This window comes from Mus caroli, unplaced genomic scaffold (genome assembly GCF_978045245.1).
Source record: "Mus caroli unplaced genomic scaffold, Mus_caroli_1 scaffold_6, whole genome shotgun sequence".
NCBI lineage: Eukaryota > Metazoa > Chordata > Mammalia > Rodentia > Muridae > Mus > Mus caroli.
Genome location: NW_028227261.1, coordinates 111,905,725 through 111,922,440, shown reverse-complemented (window position 1 = coordinate 111,922,440; position 16,716 = coordinate 111,905,725). Strand labels below are relative to the sequence as shown.

Genomic DNA, 16,716 nt, shown 5'->3' with positions numbered 1-16,716 from the left:
GGCTAAAGTGGGTCTAGGATGCAGGAGGAGGGGGCTCTGGCTGGACACAGGTCCAGGCTAGCTTCAGTGCCTGTATTTTGGACCCCAGCGTCCCTCTCTGGCCTTTGGCTCCAACCCAAGGACCTCTCTGCTTCATTGAGTCCATCTGCCAAAGACCTTCTTCCTCTTTTATGACTTGGCGTCACAGCGCAAAGGGCTGAGCCTTACAGTGGCACAGAGAACTCAATGCTGAAGAGAGGAGAGGGGCCAGGGAGGTGTGGACCAGTGGATTAGCTGGAAGACTGTGAAGCAGAGGCGCCCAGGGCTATGGCTGACACTATCACGTATGCAGACCTGCGCTTTGTGAAAGTGCCCCTGAAGAACAGCGCATCTAACCATCTAGGACAGGGTAAGTCCTGCTTGCTCCCCCCACCCCCCATTATATTCCATCCCCACTCCACAGACCTCACTCCAGACTCCAACTTTGGAGCTTTTTTCCTTTCCAGACTGTGAGGCCTATGAAGATGGGGAACTCACCTATGAGAATGTGCAAGTGTCTCCAGTCCCAGGAGGGTCACCAGGCTTGGCTTCCCCTGTACTAGCGGACAAAGCAGGTAGGCATGGAGGACCAGGGACGCCTACAGAGAGTGTCTTCATCCAGGGAGTACAGAGCAGTCTTGGAGAAAGAAGCAGGGCTATTTCTGAGAAAGAGATGTCAGAGAGCCAAGGGGAGGAGGAGTGGGAGGTGCTCACAGTTAGCTGGGTTTTCAGGATCCGGGCAGCCCGGTGTGAGAGCGGTTTCAGTGGAAAACAGGAGTGGGGAGGACATGGTAGAAGTACGAAGGGTCACCGACAAAGGACCCTAAGAAAATGATAAGGAAGAGAGAGCCCAAGAAGGACTTTCTATGGAGGACTTCCTGGCGTGGCTCTTCTGGGGACAAGCAAGAAGAGAGCTGAGTTCATCCCAAAAGTTCCGAAGGCGACAGGGACGAGTGCCCCAGGGGTAGCAGATGAAGTCCAGGGAGTGATGCGGCTGTTCCACGGCACTTAGCTCAGGACAGACTAGGGTCTCAGCGTGGCGTGGGGCTGGAGAGAAGGGAGGTTACAGGGACTTTCCGTCCTCACTTCGGGCGCTCCCCTTCCACAGGAGTCGGGTTAGAGCAACCAACTGCGACCTGGAGCTCTGTGAAGTCGTCTGCTCTCGGGCAGATTCCCCGCTGTGCGTATTCTTACCCCTCCTTCTCGCCCCCACCTTCCCCCCCCCCCCCCCGCAGCCCCAGCGTGCCATTCACCAGCTGCCCGCCCGGAGGGCGCAGGGCATGGGAACATCAGGCATTAAGTACTCATGTGCATTCTGGAGAGGTGGGGCTGGGTTCTGCCCCGTGCCAGACGAGCCTTTGGGACTTCCACGTTAGCCCAGCCACTCCACTACCTACCCCATCCCGGTAGCGATTGTTCCCACTTGGAGTCCCAGATCACAATTCCCCTGTTCGGATGGTCTAGTCACGTGCCTCCAGGTTCCTTCCCTGTATGAAATTTAGTTTCTTCAGCCAGGTAAAGCCCTCCCCCCCCACCCCCAATCCTTTTGGCCAGTGTCTGTCCCCAGCACTTACTACCTACAACAAAATCTGCTTAGGAATGCTTTCATTTTCTCTCACTGTAGCTTCCAGAAGCTGACTGCCTATCATCCCTGTCCCCTAAGGTCCTACAGTCTGCTTGCAATACTTCTTGCTTGGCCTTCTCGTGTCCTGTCTGATGTTAGGGGTGGCTGTCATCTGCCTGGGAGTTCGCTGTGAGTATGGGGACCACTCATTCTAAACACCTTCCCTTCTCTCCCACCAAGTGGCCTTTCCTTAGCTCAAAGACACTGTCCCAACATCCTTGGCTTTTGGGTCTGGTTTCCAGCTGGGACTACCCTGGAGTGCTCCTGCCTTCTTATCCTGACCAGCAGTTCAGGGTTCCTTAAACTCCAGGCAGCCAGATCTTAAGTTCAGGACATGATACAGGAAGTTTCAAGAAGTAGAAAAGGTTGATGCTGAAGTCTTAGAGCACTGGGGTACAGCTGGAGGAAGTGCACTCAAGTCTCCCTGCAGCACCTGTCACCCCCAACAAGGGTCTCCATATGTAGCCCAGGCTGGCCTCGAATTTGCTGTCCTCCTATCTCAGCCTTCCCTGGATTGGGATGCAGGTGCTACTCCCAACAGTCTCTCCAAACAGTCTCTGCCAAACAGATCTGCAGGTGTCTCGGCAGTTCCAGGAGGGGACCAGGATTTGGGAAGCCACCAATAGCAGCCTGCAGCAGCAGCTCAGGGAGAAGATAAGTCAGCTGGGGCAGAAGGAGGTGGAGCTTCAGAAGGCTCAGAGAGAGCTGATCTCGAGCCAGGACACATTACAGGAGAAGCAGAGGACTCACGAGGACGCTGAGCAGCAACTACAAGCCTGCCAGGCTGAGAGAGCAAAGATGAAGGAGAACTTGAGAAACGAGGAGGAGCGGAGGAAGGACCTGGACCAGAGGTTGACAAGCACTCGGGAGACACTGAGGCGCTTCTTCTCTGATTCATCAGGTATCTGCTCTGGGATCAGGGAGATGGGGCTGGTGGCCAATGGGAGATGGACTAGGAGTCTCTAAGTGGCTGGGTTTGTCTAGCTCTCAGAAGTCAGTGAGTTGTTTCTGGGCTATGTGAACTCGGTTATTGATGAGGACCAAGCTGCACATTGGATTTATGGGGGTGCACTCAGCTCTATGGCAGATCATTAATGGGAAGAGAAGAGGAAGCTGTCTCCAGTGACTCACTTCACATTGTCCAAATCTTTCTGATTCAGGGGGCATCCAGACGATCAGTGATCAGGGACTTGCTATCTTCCGATAGCAAGATTACAGGCATCTGTCCTTAGCTCTCATTTTCTTAAGCTCCTGTTTTCTCTGAGTCCTATGTGTAAATGTGTGCCTCTCTTCTCCCCCAACCCCTCTGTGCATGCAAGTGTGTTTTGCACTCATGTGTTTGTGCGTGCACAGGTCAATGAAGAGACTCTTCACTGAGGCAGGGAATCTCAATCAAACACAGAGCTCATCAATATGGCTATAGCCAGCTTTTGGTGAGGATTCTCTGACCCTGCCTTCCGCTCACTTGGCATTTACTTGGCGTCTTAGTTACTTTTCTATTGCTGTGATAAAACACCACGACCAAGGCAACTTATAAATGTTTAATTGGTTTGTGGTTTCAGAGGGTTAGAGTCCATGATGGTGGAGCCAGGAACAGCTGAGAGCTCACATCTTGATCCACAAGCAGGAGACAGAGAGGGCACACTGTGAGAAGCAGGGGTTTTTGAAACCTCAACCCTAGCCTGGCCCCACCTCCTTCCACAAGGCCACACCTCCTAGTCCTTCCCAAACAGTTGTAACAACTGGGGAGCAAGCATTCAAATAGCTGAGCCTCTGAGGGCCTTCTCACTCAAGCCTCCACCCAGGTTTGGTTCTCATGCTTCTGTGGCAAGTGCTCTAACCACTGACCCAACCCTAGTTATAGGGAATCCTTCACAACCATAAATCTGATCACGCTGTCCCTGCCTAGGCCATGCCATTCTCATTAGTTATCTAAGCAATAACGGAGCATAGTACACTCAGCCTGTGCCCAGACACAGATTTGGAGAGAGAGCGAGCACAACTCCTGATGTGAAAGTCAACATTAGTGTTCTCTTCCTCTTAATAGAACAATAAAATCTTGAGACAGACATGGTGGCACATAACTTCAGCATCTAAGAAGCTAAGGCAGGAGGATGAAGAAATTGAGTCCGGCCTAGGCCACACCCCCTCTCATTAACATGTTTTTCAAGGCCCTGCCTACCTTTGAGCATGTTTCTTATTCTCTCACTCTCTTCAAATCAGTCACACCAAATTAAAAAAAAATTTTTCCTTTAAGTTGCCACAGTGCAGAAAAATGGGAGAGGCTGGATGGAGATGTAAGAAAATGTAGATGGGGGGGGGGAGGGAAAGAAGAGAGAGAGGAGAGACAGGGAGAGAAGAGAGACAGGGAGAAACAGACAGAGACAGACAGATATACAGAGAGAGAGAGAGAGAGAGAGAGTCAGGCGGTGGATTGGGAATGATTTCTGAGTGTTGGAATTAGGTCTGATAAGAGGTGATTGTGATCAAGAGTGGAGTGGGATGTTGAAGAAGGATTTTATTTCTTAAAGATGAGCCAGAAAAGAACAGAGATAGGCATTTTTAAGTAGAACCAAGTCTGTCTGCTTACAGAGTTGTAGAGAGAGATGTGGCCATGGGCTGGATGTGTGTGGCAAAGCTCTGAATGTTCTGTGAAGATGTGTTAGGGTTTAAATGGAATGAATGAGTGAATGAATGAATGAATGAATGAATGAACTGATCAATATGGGAGCTAGGCAAGGTTGCCTAGTGTTAGGGCAGATTTTAATCTTTCAGAAACCAAGGATAGTAAAACTAATTCCACTAGAAAAATCTCCCCATATTGTGAAGACATAAAATGTTTCCAGAAGAGGTAAAAAGATGGTAAAGATCAAGGGCTAAAGCTGATGGAGACTTGATGGAGAGTAGACCTTAGGGACTATCGTTAACAACCAGCTGGCCAGTTGGTCACTTTATTATCCCAAGGGTTGTGGCTGTCATTCTTTCTGCTTTGTAGACACCTGCTGTCCATGCGGATGGGTTCAATATCAGGAAAGGTGTTTTTACATCTCACATACCCTCAGAAGTCTGGAGGAGAGCCGAAACTACTGCACATCTCTGTCCTCCAAACTGGCAGCATTCGATGAACCTTCTAAGTATTACTATGAAGTAAGCATGGCCTTATCTGTATTTTGAGATGGAGGTATTTAAAGGGGTGTGTGTCATCGAGTCGGGACTGGCAGTGCACATCTGCACACATGCCATGGTTTGCACTGCTTCCCCAGAACAGATACGGAAGTCACACTATTAGCCAGTAAGTGTGGCAGTAGCTTTCAGTCCCGTGTTATCCCATGGCTCCCATTGCTTAGCATCGGTGAGAGCTGAAGTGTCTGAGCCATCTCCACTTCAGTCTGTGTCTTGGCTTGCTGGCTTACGTCTTGACTGCTTAAGTCTTCATTGGCTCCTCTCAGGCAGAGTGCCAACCCCGACACTCTGGAAGTTCACTTCAAATTCTTACCCTGCTTGGAGGTGGAGAGTGAGCCTGTGTCTGCAGCACTGGAAGGATTTGGGAGCAATTAATTCATGTAGTAAATGGGTGTGGCCTCGAGCTAAGTGAAATTCACAGGCCCCTAGGGTGCCCCCATTTTACTCCATATTCTCATTGTTCTTCAGTACCTCTCTGATGCCCCCCAGGTTTCTCTGCCCAGCGGCTTAGAGGAGTTGCTAGATCGTTCGAAATCATATTGGATACAGATGAGCAAGAAGTGGAGGTATTAACTCAGTCTCTCATAAATGCATATTACTTCCTTAAGCCCTGCTCCCAAAACTCCTCCACCAATCAGTATTGTGGTTTCTTGTTTCTTCTACTTGATTAACAACTGTTTAAGATATTAAAAACAAAATGTGTTGGGAGAGGGGTGCCATGTGGCAGAGGACAGCTTGTGGGAGTCAGTTGTCTACCGTGTGGGTCTCAGGGACTGTACCCAGGCTGTAGTCCTACCTGCTAGCCGTTGCCATCTCACTGACCTGCATTCTTATCCCATATTACATCCATAGTGCCTAGAGGTCTCTAGTGCTTACTTAAAAAAATTACAGTGGTGGCATATGCCTTTAATCCCAGCACTTGGGAGGCAGAGGCAGGCAGCTTTCTGAGTTCGAGGCCAGCCTGGTCTACAGAGTGAGTTCCAGGACAGCCAGGGCTATACAGAGAAACCCTGTCTTGACCCCCCCCCCCCAATTATGATGGCATATTCCTGTAATCCTAGCACTCTGGAGCTGAAGAAGGATTGTGAGTTAAGGCCAGTGTGGGCTATGCAGAAAGACCCCTTACCACATCTCTAAAAATAAAAACAAATTAGGCAGAGAGAAGAGATTTCAGCCAGGTTTCTCAGCCAGAGGAGTGCTGGCATTGACCTCACTAAGCCTTGACAGGCTGCCCAAACTCGCTCAGTCTACGCCAACTGGGGCACTAGAACTCTCTCAGGAAAGCAGAGCTGCTGCAGTTTTGCTCCAGGAACCCCAAGTCAGGGTGACTGCCTCATGTTCCATGGAGTTTGAGGTCTATGTATGACTCCTGAGTGCTGGGATTAAATGTGTGCACCATCACACCTAGCTCCTTACGTGCAGTTTTCCTCTGTGGTCTTAAGGCCTCTGGAAGCTTTAGTTCAGAAACCTGTTCCTGAACCATGTGGGCCTAGCAGGAGCTAGAATTTAGACTAGGTTTTGCAAAGAGCAAGGGGAAGGGAGGGGCTTGCAGGGGTCTAAAGTGTATCCCAACTCTGTTTACCAGGTATGGCTCTGACTCTCAAAGCCTATATTGTGACAAGATACAAAAATATTACCAGAAGTGGAAAAGAACATTTTCCGAGTGTGCAGAGCCTCACCCCTGCATTTGTGAGTCGGAGGCTTTCAGGTTTCCTGATGGGATCCATCTGAACTGAAACGGGTAAGCAAGAGATTAGGCATGGGTGTGTGGACAGAAGACAAGAGGGAAAATTTGTCCCCTCATCTGTCACATCCATCACCTTCAGTGTCTCAGTCTGCTTACATAGGGCTGGGCTGGGCAGGGCATGGGGACAGATGTGGCCTGGAACAGAAGAGGAACTGGGGACATAGGATGAGAGCTAATGACAGTCAACTGAAGCTCACTGATGCTTTATTTTCCAGACACTTGAACAAGACCTTGTGACCTACATCCTTAACCTACGGCCTGCCAATTTTTAAGACTGCTAATTCCTCCAGCACTCCCTCACTCTTGGGCATGCCCAGCTAAGGGCTGATTCTGATCTGGCGACCTGCTGCTTGCTTGAAAGCTGCTCCAGAAACTGGACTACTCTTGGGAAGAGTAAAGAAGCCTCCAGAAAAGACCTGACCTTCCTTAAGAACTTCCCAAACTAGAGATGGGTCAGGGGAGGGCGCTCCGCTGAGTGGATGGATGGCCCGGAGCCAGCCAGGCAGTTTTATTGAAATATTTTTAAATACTTTGCACGTGTTAGTCCTGTGTGTCAGCAATGCTGTGTCTAGTTCGGTGATCCCAATGGGACAGCGAACCCAGGGGTCGGCTAGGAGGTGCTCTGTCCATTGAGACCATGCTGAAGCTCCCCTATACGGGGAGAAGAGCTAGTCAGCCCATCTGGGGCTGGCATTGTCCAGCAAGTGCACTGTCCTTACAGGGTATCCCGAAGGCCAAGGTTGGAAGCCTGAGCTCACAGGCCTCACTGCTAAGAGCGTGCCCCAGGCAGCTGCAGGCTGGGTGTGGGTGGCTTGGCATGATGCCCTCGGTGGCAGAGAAGACTGCCCGCCTCACAGTTCAAGTTGCGGTAGCGGGCAACAGCTGGGGTAGGGCGGGGGCACATGGATAGGAAGCCAAAGCTGAAGGGGCCAAGGCAGCAGCCAGGGCAGGGCAGCCCCTCCTCCTGCTCCCGGGGAGCTGATGGAGGCGGTGAGGGTTCTGTCCGCTCCAGGGCTGCTGCCCGGGGAAGGCTATGCTGTGCCCGGTTCCAGGGCTCCCTAGCCCACCCTTGTGGGGAGTTCACCACCACAGCAGGGGGGTTATTGTTGAGGGGAGGTCCTGATCTAGGAGACCAGGGCTGCGAGGCTGAGGAACAAGTACTGATGAAGTTGTCAGTGGCCACAGCCAGAGGCAGCTGGGGAGCCGGGCCTGGGGGCTCTGGCTCAGGGCTGCTGCCCTCGCAGTCCATCCTCTCCTCAGTCGGGGGGCCCACGGGGGAAGGGCCAGGACCTGGCAGTGCAGTCTCCATCCGTCGGGGGAGCTCAGGGGATGAAGGTAGTGAGCGACAGCGGCGGACAGGGGTCTCAGGCTGGACCAGGATGTCTGGAGTGGTCACCAAGGGCAGCTGGGTAGAGGTCAGTGGTGATGGTGGAACCAGGGGCAGTGGAGTGGCCGGCTTGCAGGGTGTGTCCAGCAGCTTGATCTTGCCACCCCTGAGGTCTTCCCGCAGTGAGAAGGGGTTGACTCGTGTTAGATTGTCCCCCCAGCTGGGGGGTGATTCTGGCGAAGGTGGCAGGAAGAGGTCTGACCGGCTTCGGGAGAGCCGGGGGTCTGGCCTGGGAAGTGTGGCAGAGGGACCTCCTCTTGGAACAGACCCTGTAGAAAGAGAGGTCTCATCACTGTTCCCAGCATCTGCTCCAAGCTGAGGCCCTGAATCTCCAGGAAGGTGGTGGGACAAGAGCTTAAGAAAGGAAGTCCTGCTGGGCGTGGTGGCGCACGCCTTTAATCCCAGCACTCGGGAGGCAGAGGCAGGCGGATTTCTGAGTTCGAGGCCAGCCTGGTCTACAAAGTGAGTTCCAGGACAGCCAGAGCTATAAAGAGAAACCCTGTCTCGAAAAACCAAAAAAAAAAAAAAAAAGAAAGGAAGTCCTATAGGGGCTCTGGAAGGGACAGTTGTTATTTCCAGCTACCTTGTTTACTTAAAAAAAGTATTTCATGTGTCTGTATGAACACGTGTGTGAACTATGAACCGCAGGACACTAAAGTTGTCATGGAGGTCGGAGGTCAGAGGACATCTTTCAGGAGTCAGTTTTCTGCTTCCATGATGTAGAGCTTAGAAGTCCTTATACAAATGCCTGAACCCGTCGATCCATCTCACCAGCCCGTCCTTTCCGCTTTTCTACCTACTTTTTCTTTCCTCCCTCTGCTGCCTTTGGCTCTAGCAATGAAAACCATCTTCTGTGAGATGCCTCTCCATCCCACCTGACTTCCCACCTTTTTAACTCAGAGATCCAATTAGCCTCGTCCAGAGAACTGACTCTCAGTAGAGGCAGGACTTCTGCTGGTGTCAAGGTCATGCTCACTCACCCTGATTGTATGTCAAGGGAGCCTTGGCGAGGGGCGTCTTGGCGAGGGGTGTGGCCTCAGGCAGCTGCTCCAGGATCTGTTCCAGGTGCTGGGTAATTTCAGTAAAAGGGGCCCGGGTGCTGGGTTCCATCTGATGGATAAAGACAGGGCAGCTTCGCTCAGGGCTCATGAAGACAGTGAGTTTCCACCATTCTCTCCCCAGTCTTAGAAGACAACTCACGGATGTGGTCAGGGAAGGGGTGACACTTACGCTGCAGCAGTGGATGGCCAGAAGCAGGAAAGGTAGTGGACAGTCATTTCCCACCAAAGTTTGGAAAGCAGGCACATCCAGGCCAAAGTCCTGTGGGGACAGAGGAGGGGCTGCCAGTTAGCCTTTAGTGGGCTCTCCATGTGTCCCTTGTGAGGATCAAGCTTCACAGAGCCCCTCTTGGTTGAGGCACCCAGAGCGGAGGTTACCTCACCTCAGTGCGGGGTAGGTAGTCAGGGTCTGCAGGCACTCGGGCGATGAGCTCACAGAGGACAATCCCGAAGGCGAAGACATCGGCCTGGAGGTAGGTGGACCATGCCAAGGGGGAGGAGTCAGTGGTTATCTTGTGTTGGAAGGGTGGCAGTGAGGGGTAAGGGAGAAGGCTGGGGGTTCCCAAATCTATATAGGAGGGTTGTTGAATGGGGCTCTATCTCAAGGTCTCTTACCTTCTCATCATACAGCTCTCCCCGCAACACCTCTGGAGCCATCCAGTACGGGGAGCCCACCACAGCCAAGGGCTCCTTCCTTGTCCCTTCCCTGCAGAGGCAGGGTGGTCACATCTCCAGTTCAGACATCTCCCCCAAACTAAAGGGGATGGGGCAAGCCTCCTCTCCATCCACAGAGAATACCCCTGGGGGGTTCAACTCATGTATAGGGCACCCCTGGGAGGCTTGGGGTAAGAAGAGTGTTCACCTTACCTATACACAGGAATCTTTTCAGCCAGTCCGAAGTCACCCACAACAGCTGTGAAGCCTCGGTCTTCCCTTCGGACCAGACAGTTCTGACACACACACACACAAGCATCCTCACATACTCGTCCCCTGCTCTCTGGTCTTCCAGTATATACCCCAAAGCCCTGTGTCACTATAGCACTAAGCACTACCCCAACCTTCCCTCCCAGTTCTCCAATGCACGTCATTATCATCACCTCACTCAGTACTCAATTCCCCAGCCCTCTTGCCGTCCCCATTCTTTAATAGTTTCCAACACCTTGGCACCCTGACATCCTAACATATCTACTACCCACATGTCAATATCCACAGGCCAATTACAACTTAACAGTCACAAACCCTCTTTAATCGTTCCACTCGTCTTGGCCAGCCTACCTTGGATGTGAGGTCTCGGTGAAACACACCTTTGGCGTGTAGGTACCGTAGGCCTTGCGCAATGTCCAGGGCTAGGTGGAGCCTGACTGGCCAGGAGAGGGGTTCTGGGGAGCTGAGCAGCTGTTCCAGGGTGCCCCCATTCATATACTGGGACATGGGGAAAGACAAGGGGAGTGAATGTCTGTGCTCTGTGCCTGCCACTCCTAAGACAGTTGACACTCAGGAGGCTCACAAAGGTCAAAAGGGTTGGTGGGTCTGTGCTCTAAGGTTCCCATTTATATACTAGGCTGCCTTGTCTCTCACAGTAGGACTATGTGCAACTATGTCATCCAATACATTTAAATATAATCAGACATTCTTTTGTTACACCAGCTCTTGTTTTAGTCTACTCCACGTGTAGCTAGTGTAGCTAGTGGCTCCTGTATTGGACCCAGATACAAAATATCTCCATCATGGCAGAAAGTTCTCTGGGCGGCAGAGATACACAGACTAACTCCAGTATTCTAATAAGTGGTTTGCCCACAGGGAAGTTCAGGAAGCCGTTAGTTGGAGGAGGTCCTGAGGTTCTGGGCAGGCAGGTGGCTTCTTTTTAATTTCCCAGCAGACCCACCAAGATCACTGACACTCTCACTTGGGGGTGTGGTGCCTTCCCTCTTTCCTGGCCTATGCTTAATGCTTACCTCTGTAAGCGCGTGCAGCTGCCCTTGGTGCACACAGACCCCCATGAACCTGAAAGGTGATGGGGAGGATAAAGGATAAGCTGTAAGAGCCCGGGCTCCACTGCATCTCCCTCCTTTCCCAAGGGACTTTTCCTCCTGCCCAGCAAGCTGTCCAGCAAGAGGCTAGGCCGTTCACCTGAGGATGTTAGGGTGCCGGAGCCGGTTCATCAGCTGCACCTCCCTTAGCGTGTTGCTCCGGTTACTGGGGAGCTTGTTCATCTTCAGCACCATGACTTGTCCCGACTGTCGGTGCCGAACCTGGGGGAAGCAAGGCTCGGTGTGTGCCCGACAGGTTGGGTGGCTGCTAGCTCAAGGATCTCTAACCCAGGCTGCGGGGCCTCTAAGTTCTAGCCTCCCGTCCAAGGCTCGGTCCCGCCCCTCTGTCCTCTCTGCCGGTCCTACCTTGTAGACCTCAGAGAAGAAACCGGCCCCGATCTTCTCTGCGCAGTCGAAATCGTCCACACGCGCAAGGCTGGACACGGCGCTGCGGAGGGCCCGGTAGGAGGAGGGCCGGCCCCGGCCCGGGCCTCCGCCTGCGGCCCCCGGCCCCTCCCCCGGAGCCTCTCCGGGCCCGGGGCCCCGCAGCGGCGGCCGTTCCCCGGCCATGGCCGGGCCCCCAGCCCCGGCCTGCTTCACATGGCCGGATCCCCGGGACCCGGGCAGGCCGCGCTCGCCATGGGCGCCGGCCCAACCCGATCCCGGGGGCCGGGACTCCCGCCCGGTGGACTCCTGGAGGACCTGCGGAAGGTCCTGGGCCCGCCCCCGCCGCGCCGGCGAGTTGGGCCCGGTGGAACGCCGCGGCTCTCCGCTCTGCGCGGGGCCTGGGCCTGGGCCTGGGCCGGGCGGCGGCGGCGCTCCCGGGCGCCGGCGGCGGGCTCCCCGCGGGCGGCTGCTGCTCCGCTTCGCCGCCGGGCTCAGGCTGCGCGGCCTGCCCGGGGCGGGGCCGGGCCCGGTCTGCGGTTAACTCCTTGGAGCCCGGGCTGCGGCCCGGCCACGCCCCCTCAGGTGCTTCCCCCGCGCGTAGGCCGGGGCGTGAATCACAGGACGACTTGAGGGTTGACTGCCGGCGCGAATTCTCCTGCACCCCGGGCTCCACGGATCGACCACGCTGCCTGCCCGGTCTGCGCCCGACTCCGACTGTCCAGGGGGGCTTCTGACCCCGACACCCTAAATCTCGGGGCTCGCTAACACCTGTCTTCTCCGATCGTAGTATCCAGGGCTGTAGGGAGCCTCTGGCCTTCGTATCCCTGACCTGCCCGACTCCTTCTCACTCCATCTCCATCCCCCTAAGTAGAGATTCCGACGCTCGATCCGGTGACCACCCTCTTACTTCTTTGTCCTAATAACCCTCTCTTCGGAGACGCCTGCACCTGCAAGGAGGCCCCGCCCTCGGCAGGATCCCGCCCCCTCAAAGGCCGCTGCCCCTCGGAGCCCGCTCTCCTTCGGGGGACCTTTCCTACGGATGACACTGCCACATCCGTGTGTTCCCCGAGCCCCTCAGTGCTGCACCCCCTCCTCTTTGTGTTCCTCTCACTAAAAGAGACCTGGCAGAGTGACTCGGCTAGTCATTGTGACCCCTCCTCTCAAGGTGACTCCTCCCCTCGCTAGCGCCCAGCGGTGTGACCCCTTTCGGCAGGTTGCGCCCCGCGTCGGTAGACGCCAGTGTGCCCCCTCAGGCCAGAGGAGGAGGTGCAGAGGCCTCAACAGCGGTTGGGATCCTCCGAGTGCGCACGCCCGGTCTCGGGACGTGGCTTTCGCTGTTGCCGTTGTTTCCGGCTCTGCCACGGACTCCTCCCCTCAAGGTCATCGGGAAGGTAGCCAATCGTCGCTAGGGTTGCGTGACGTCACTGGATCCCGGCAGAGGTCTGGCATCCGTGAGCCTTCTGCCACCTCGCGGCGGAATGGAGTGAGGGCAGGCTGAATGTGCAAGGCCGTCTTGAGAGTGCACCGTATAAGGGAATCATTCAGGTTTGGAGAGAGAACAGCCATGCACAGTTGTTCTAGAAAAGCAGAGTAGGCCAATGCGTGTTATTTTCCCCAGGGACTCTGGTATCAGCAAAACATACCCATCGCATTAAATTAGAGTTAATTCTGAGAACCTATTTGTAATCTTTTGTGTAGAGATTGAAACGGTCTTGCCCTGTAGCCCATGCTGGCTTTGGATTCATACCACACCATACCACTTTGTGCTGGGATTACAAACATATGCTACCCCTCCTGGCAGGATTTTATTTTCCATAGTTTGTGCAAGGTCTGAAGACACTCGGAATTTGTACCTGTAGGATACCCTCACTGTAGTAAGCTTAACCGACACTGGAGTCTGTCCCATTAGTCATTTTGAGGATCAATGCCTGTGACAATAGTTTTATGCTGAATTGTGTGTGTGTATTTAGGAAGGGTGCTGTGGTGGTTATGATGAGAGGGAGTGTTTAGGAAGAAGGCTGTGTGGTGGTTCCCTCTGCTGGGGATGAAAGACTGAGCTAGGATACACTAGTAAAAGAGAGGAGGGAATGTTAATGCGCTTGAGAAGCTGTGTGTGTGTTGGGGGAGTGCAGCAGCCAGGTTCATCGTTAGGTTTCTATCAAGGTTTAAAACTGGATGATGTCACCAGTTTTTAAAAGTTCAGGTGGAAAAGCTGTTGAGGGTAGGAGGTAGATTATCATCAGCCAGCAATAATGATGGTCACAGGGAGGATATACTGTCACTCAGGGAGCACGCATGCGCACACTCCCTTCTTTCTCATGTAAATATACCTGCTTTCAGATACCCTCTGGGCCTGTGACTATTCTGGAAGTAACTCATGTCCACATGTTTTGTCCACATGTCTGTCCCTGCACCCAGTTATTTGATGCATAGCTATGGCATTATTTTACCACTGATTAGAAAAAGGAATCTTCATTAAATCGTAGTGTCATTGTTGTGTAGTGGGTTGGTCTGTTGCGGCTGTGTATTCAAATGCTAAAAACTGTATCCCATGACCTGGTTGCTCCAAGACAAGCAGGTCCTCAACTATACCAGCTCTTGTATATTCATGATTGGTTAGTAAAGATGCCTACAGCCTATAGCTGGGCAGAAGAGGTAGGTGGGGCTGAAGGTTCCTGGGCTTATGTTCTCAGGCACAGAGAGGGGAGAGAAGGAAGGGAGGGTGGAGAAGTCGCCATGGGGTGGTGTGGATTGTGAGCACCTGGCCACCAGGAGTGGGAGTGGCCTAGGTGGAATGTGTGTGACAAGTGATGTCTTGGGGGTTATTGACAAGAAAGCAGACAAAAATAGCCCAGAGGGTTGACATCTGCCCAACTCTAGTGCTGTTAAGGTTTATTATAAAGGTTTGTGTCTTTTAGTTGGGAGGAAAATGATCTAAGGTGGAGTAGAAACCCCCACATAATATCTACCACAACATTGTTGTGCCTTTAAAAACTAATAAAAGACTTGACGACTTGAGCTTGAAGCCTGGGATGCAGGCAAAGGGGGGGGGAGAGCACCAACTCCACAGACTTACCTCTGACCTCCACATACGTGTCCTGACGTGTGTGTCTGCTCACATCACACACACACAGTAATAAACAATAAAACTGTGGAACTAATAAAAGTCAGATGAAGACCTATGATCTCAGTGCTCAGGAGGCTGAGGCAGGAGGATCATGAGTTTGAGGTCAGGCTAGGCTACAGAGCAAGAACTTTTTTTTTTTAATCAAGCCAAACCAAACAATAATTTCTTAATATCAAGTTCACATTTTTCTTTATGTTGGGTTTTCAAAACTGTCTACTCTGATCAGAATCTAAGTGAGACCCTTGGTTTGCTTCTGGAGCAGCTTTTAATCTTTTAAAATTGCTAACCTAGTCTCCATCTTTCCCATTATTAGTTACCAATTTTTGTTAACTTTACGTGCATGTATGTTTTGCCTGCATGTATATCAGTGCACAGTGTACATGCCTGCTACCCACAGAGGCCAGAAGAGGATGCTGGATCCCCTGGAACTGGAGTCACAGATGGCTGTAAGTCTCCATGTGGGTGCTGGGAATTGAACCTGGTCTTCTGGAAGAGCAGCCAGTGTTTGTAACAGTCGAGCCATCTCTCTAGGCTCTGTATTATGATGATGATGTATTGGAGCATAATGGTACACATATAGAATACCAGCATTCAGGACACAGAGGCAGAAGGATTTTGGGACTAAACTGAGCTGTACATTGAGATGCTGCCTCAAAAAAAAAAAAACCAAAAAAACTTTTTGGACTGAGTGCATATAGCTGGGGAGTAAAGTGCCTGCCCTGGGTTCCACTTTTCTGCAGGGAGCGGGGGATACCTCTTTCCTTTGATAGTTAATTTTGTCAACTTTAGTGACATGAGAAGTACCTGTGTTAGTAAAGGACCTTAGGGTGTCTTGCCCCCCAGAGACAATTCTTAGGGAAAGACACATGTAGGATGTGTGTGGCACCATCCGAGTCTGGGGCCTCAGGGATCAAGGGAAAGCCTACCGCATGGGGAGATCTCTCTCTCTCTCTCTCCCCTCTCCATGAGGGACGATGCTGTGGTGGGGACTGCAGTTGCATCTCCTCACCAGACAGACAGAAACCACCGAAACCCGGAGCCAGAATTAATCCTACAGATGGGATTTCCTCGGGGCTTGGTTTTTGACAAAAACTAACCCAGTTTCCATGTAAACTATTTGTCATCCAGAGATACAATTCATAGGAAAATCTGGATAAATGTTATCAGTTTCAGATACTGTTGGTTTCCTAGCCTGGAAACCCTGCCATGCTCAGGAGTTGGCCGCTCAAGTGGCACCTGTTTTACCTTGGTCACTGGGAACCTCCCTAGGTTGACCAGGCTCTTTTGACATGGGCTTCGCTATGGTGTGCATGTTACCTTGGACATACATGCCAAATTTTAATTGCCATTTAAACTGCTATTGAGGGGGTGGGACTGACACTTGAGAGAAGATAGGAACAATTAGCTCTCAGTGGTACTGCCCTCACGAATGTCCTGATGCTGTCATCTGAGGACGGGTTCTTCATGAAAGGACAGATCCATCCTGAGAGTCCCCATCTCGTTTCCTGTGTTCTCACTGTCCAGCATGTTAGAAAGCAGTGGTGTGACCCTGCCAGATGACGACACCATGTTCTTGGAATTCCCAATGTCTTAGTTAGGGTTTTACTGCTGTGAGCAGATACCATGACCAAGGCAACTCTTATAAGAACAACATTCAATTGGGGCTCGCTTACAGGTTCAGAGGTTCAGTCTATTATCATCAAGGCGGGAACATGGCAGCATCCAGGCAGGCATGATGCAGGAGGAGCTGAGAGTTCTATATCTTCATCTGAAGGCTGCTAGTAAGACTGACTTCCAGGCAGCTAGGACCAGGGTATTATAACCCACGGTGACACACCTACGCCAACAGGGCCACACCTCCTAATAATGGCACTCCCTGGGCGGAGCACATACAAACCATCAAACCCATCTTCCAGAGCCATGACCCAAATAGTCTGCCATAGTCAATGGCAGAGACAACAACAACAACAACAAAAACCCCTAAGACAGCTTTCCAACTTTCTTACTATGTCCTTTCTTCTCTTTCCCCCCTCCTACCTTCCCCCTCCCCTGCACATTCTCTGTCCCTCCCTTCCTGCCCCTTCTCTCCTTTTTAAAATGTCAGGGTCCCTTATAGCCCAGGCTAGCCTTGAACTTGCTATGTCATTGAGGCTAG

At 52.3% G+C, this 16,716-nt stretch overlaps 2 protein-coding genes across 3 annotated transcripts; one reads left to right on the top strand and one right to left on the bottom strand.

Moving 5' to 3' along the window:
• The first annotated feature begins 255 nt into the window (after window positions 1–255).
• Cd72 (CD72 molecule) lies at window positions 256–7,037 on the top strand. 2 transcript variants are annotated; one of them, XM_021159833.2, is made up of 9 exons: window positions 256–388; window positions 486–593; window positions 1,127–1,198; window positions 1,682–1,771; window positions 2,211–2,543; window positions 4,638–4,789; window positions 5,315–5,391; window positions 6,411–6,566; window positions 6,788–7,037. In XM_021159833.2, the coding sequence occupies exons 1-8, from the start codon at window positions 307–309 to the stop codon at window positions 6,559–6,561; spliced, it is 1,065 nt and encodes a 354-aa protein (XP_021015492.1). In that variant the 5' UTR covers window positions 256–306; the 3' UTR covers window positions 6,562–6,566; window positions 6,788–7,037. The 2 variants fall into 2 exon arrangements, with proteins under 2 accessions (XP_021015492.1, XP_021015491.1); XM_021159832.2 differs by having other exon boundaries at window positions 5,294–5,391.
• Window positions 6,760–12,804, bottom strand: Tesk1 (testis associated actin remodelling kinase 1). The gene is made up of 10 exons (XM_021159831.2): window positions 11,414–12,804; window positions 11,148–11,269; window positions 10,973–11,021; window positions 10,293–10,439; window positions 9,885–9,967; window positions 9,633–9,723; window positions 9,401–9,484; window positions 9,190–9,279; window positions 8,940–9,069; window positions 6,760–8,228 (listed from the first exon to the last, which is right to left on the bottom strand). The coding sequence occupies exons 1-10, from the start codon at window positions 11,615–11,617 to the stop codon at window positions 7,342–7,344; spliced, it is 1,887 nt and encodes a 628-aa protein (XP_021015490.1). The 5' UTR covers window positions 11,618–12,804; the 3' UTR covers window positions 6,760–7,341.
• Between the last annotated feature and the right edge of the window lie 3,912 nt (window positions 12,805–16,716).

Bases quoted from the DNA above. Each gene is read 5' to 3' on its own strand.
- Cd72 (XM_021159832.2), top strand. From the start codon at position 307: ATGGCTGACACTATCACGTATGCAGACCTGCGCTTTGTGAAAGTGCCC. The intron at 389-485 runs GTAAGTCCTGCT...TTTCCTTTCCAG, and splicing joins ATCTAACCATCTAGGACAGG to ACTGTGAGGCCTATGAAGAT. The intron at 5,392-6,410 runs GTATTAACTCAG...TCTGTTTACCAG, and splicing joins CAGATGAGCAAGAAGTGGAG to GTATGGCTCTGACTCTCAAA.
- Tesk1 (XM_021159831.2), bottom strand. From the start codon at position 11,617: ATGGCCGGGGAACGGCCGCCGCTGCGGGGCCCCGGGCCCGGAGAGGCT. The intron at 11,022-11,147 runs GTGAACGGCCTA...ATCACCTTTCAG, and splicing joins CGGCACCCTAACATCCTCAG to GTTCATGGGGGTCTGTGTGC. The intron at 10,440-10,972 runs GTAAGCATTAAG...CCCATGTCCCAG, and splicing joins AGCTGCACGCGCTTACAGAG to TATATGAATGGGGGCACCCT.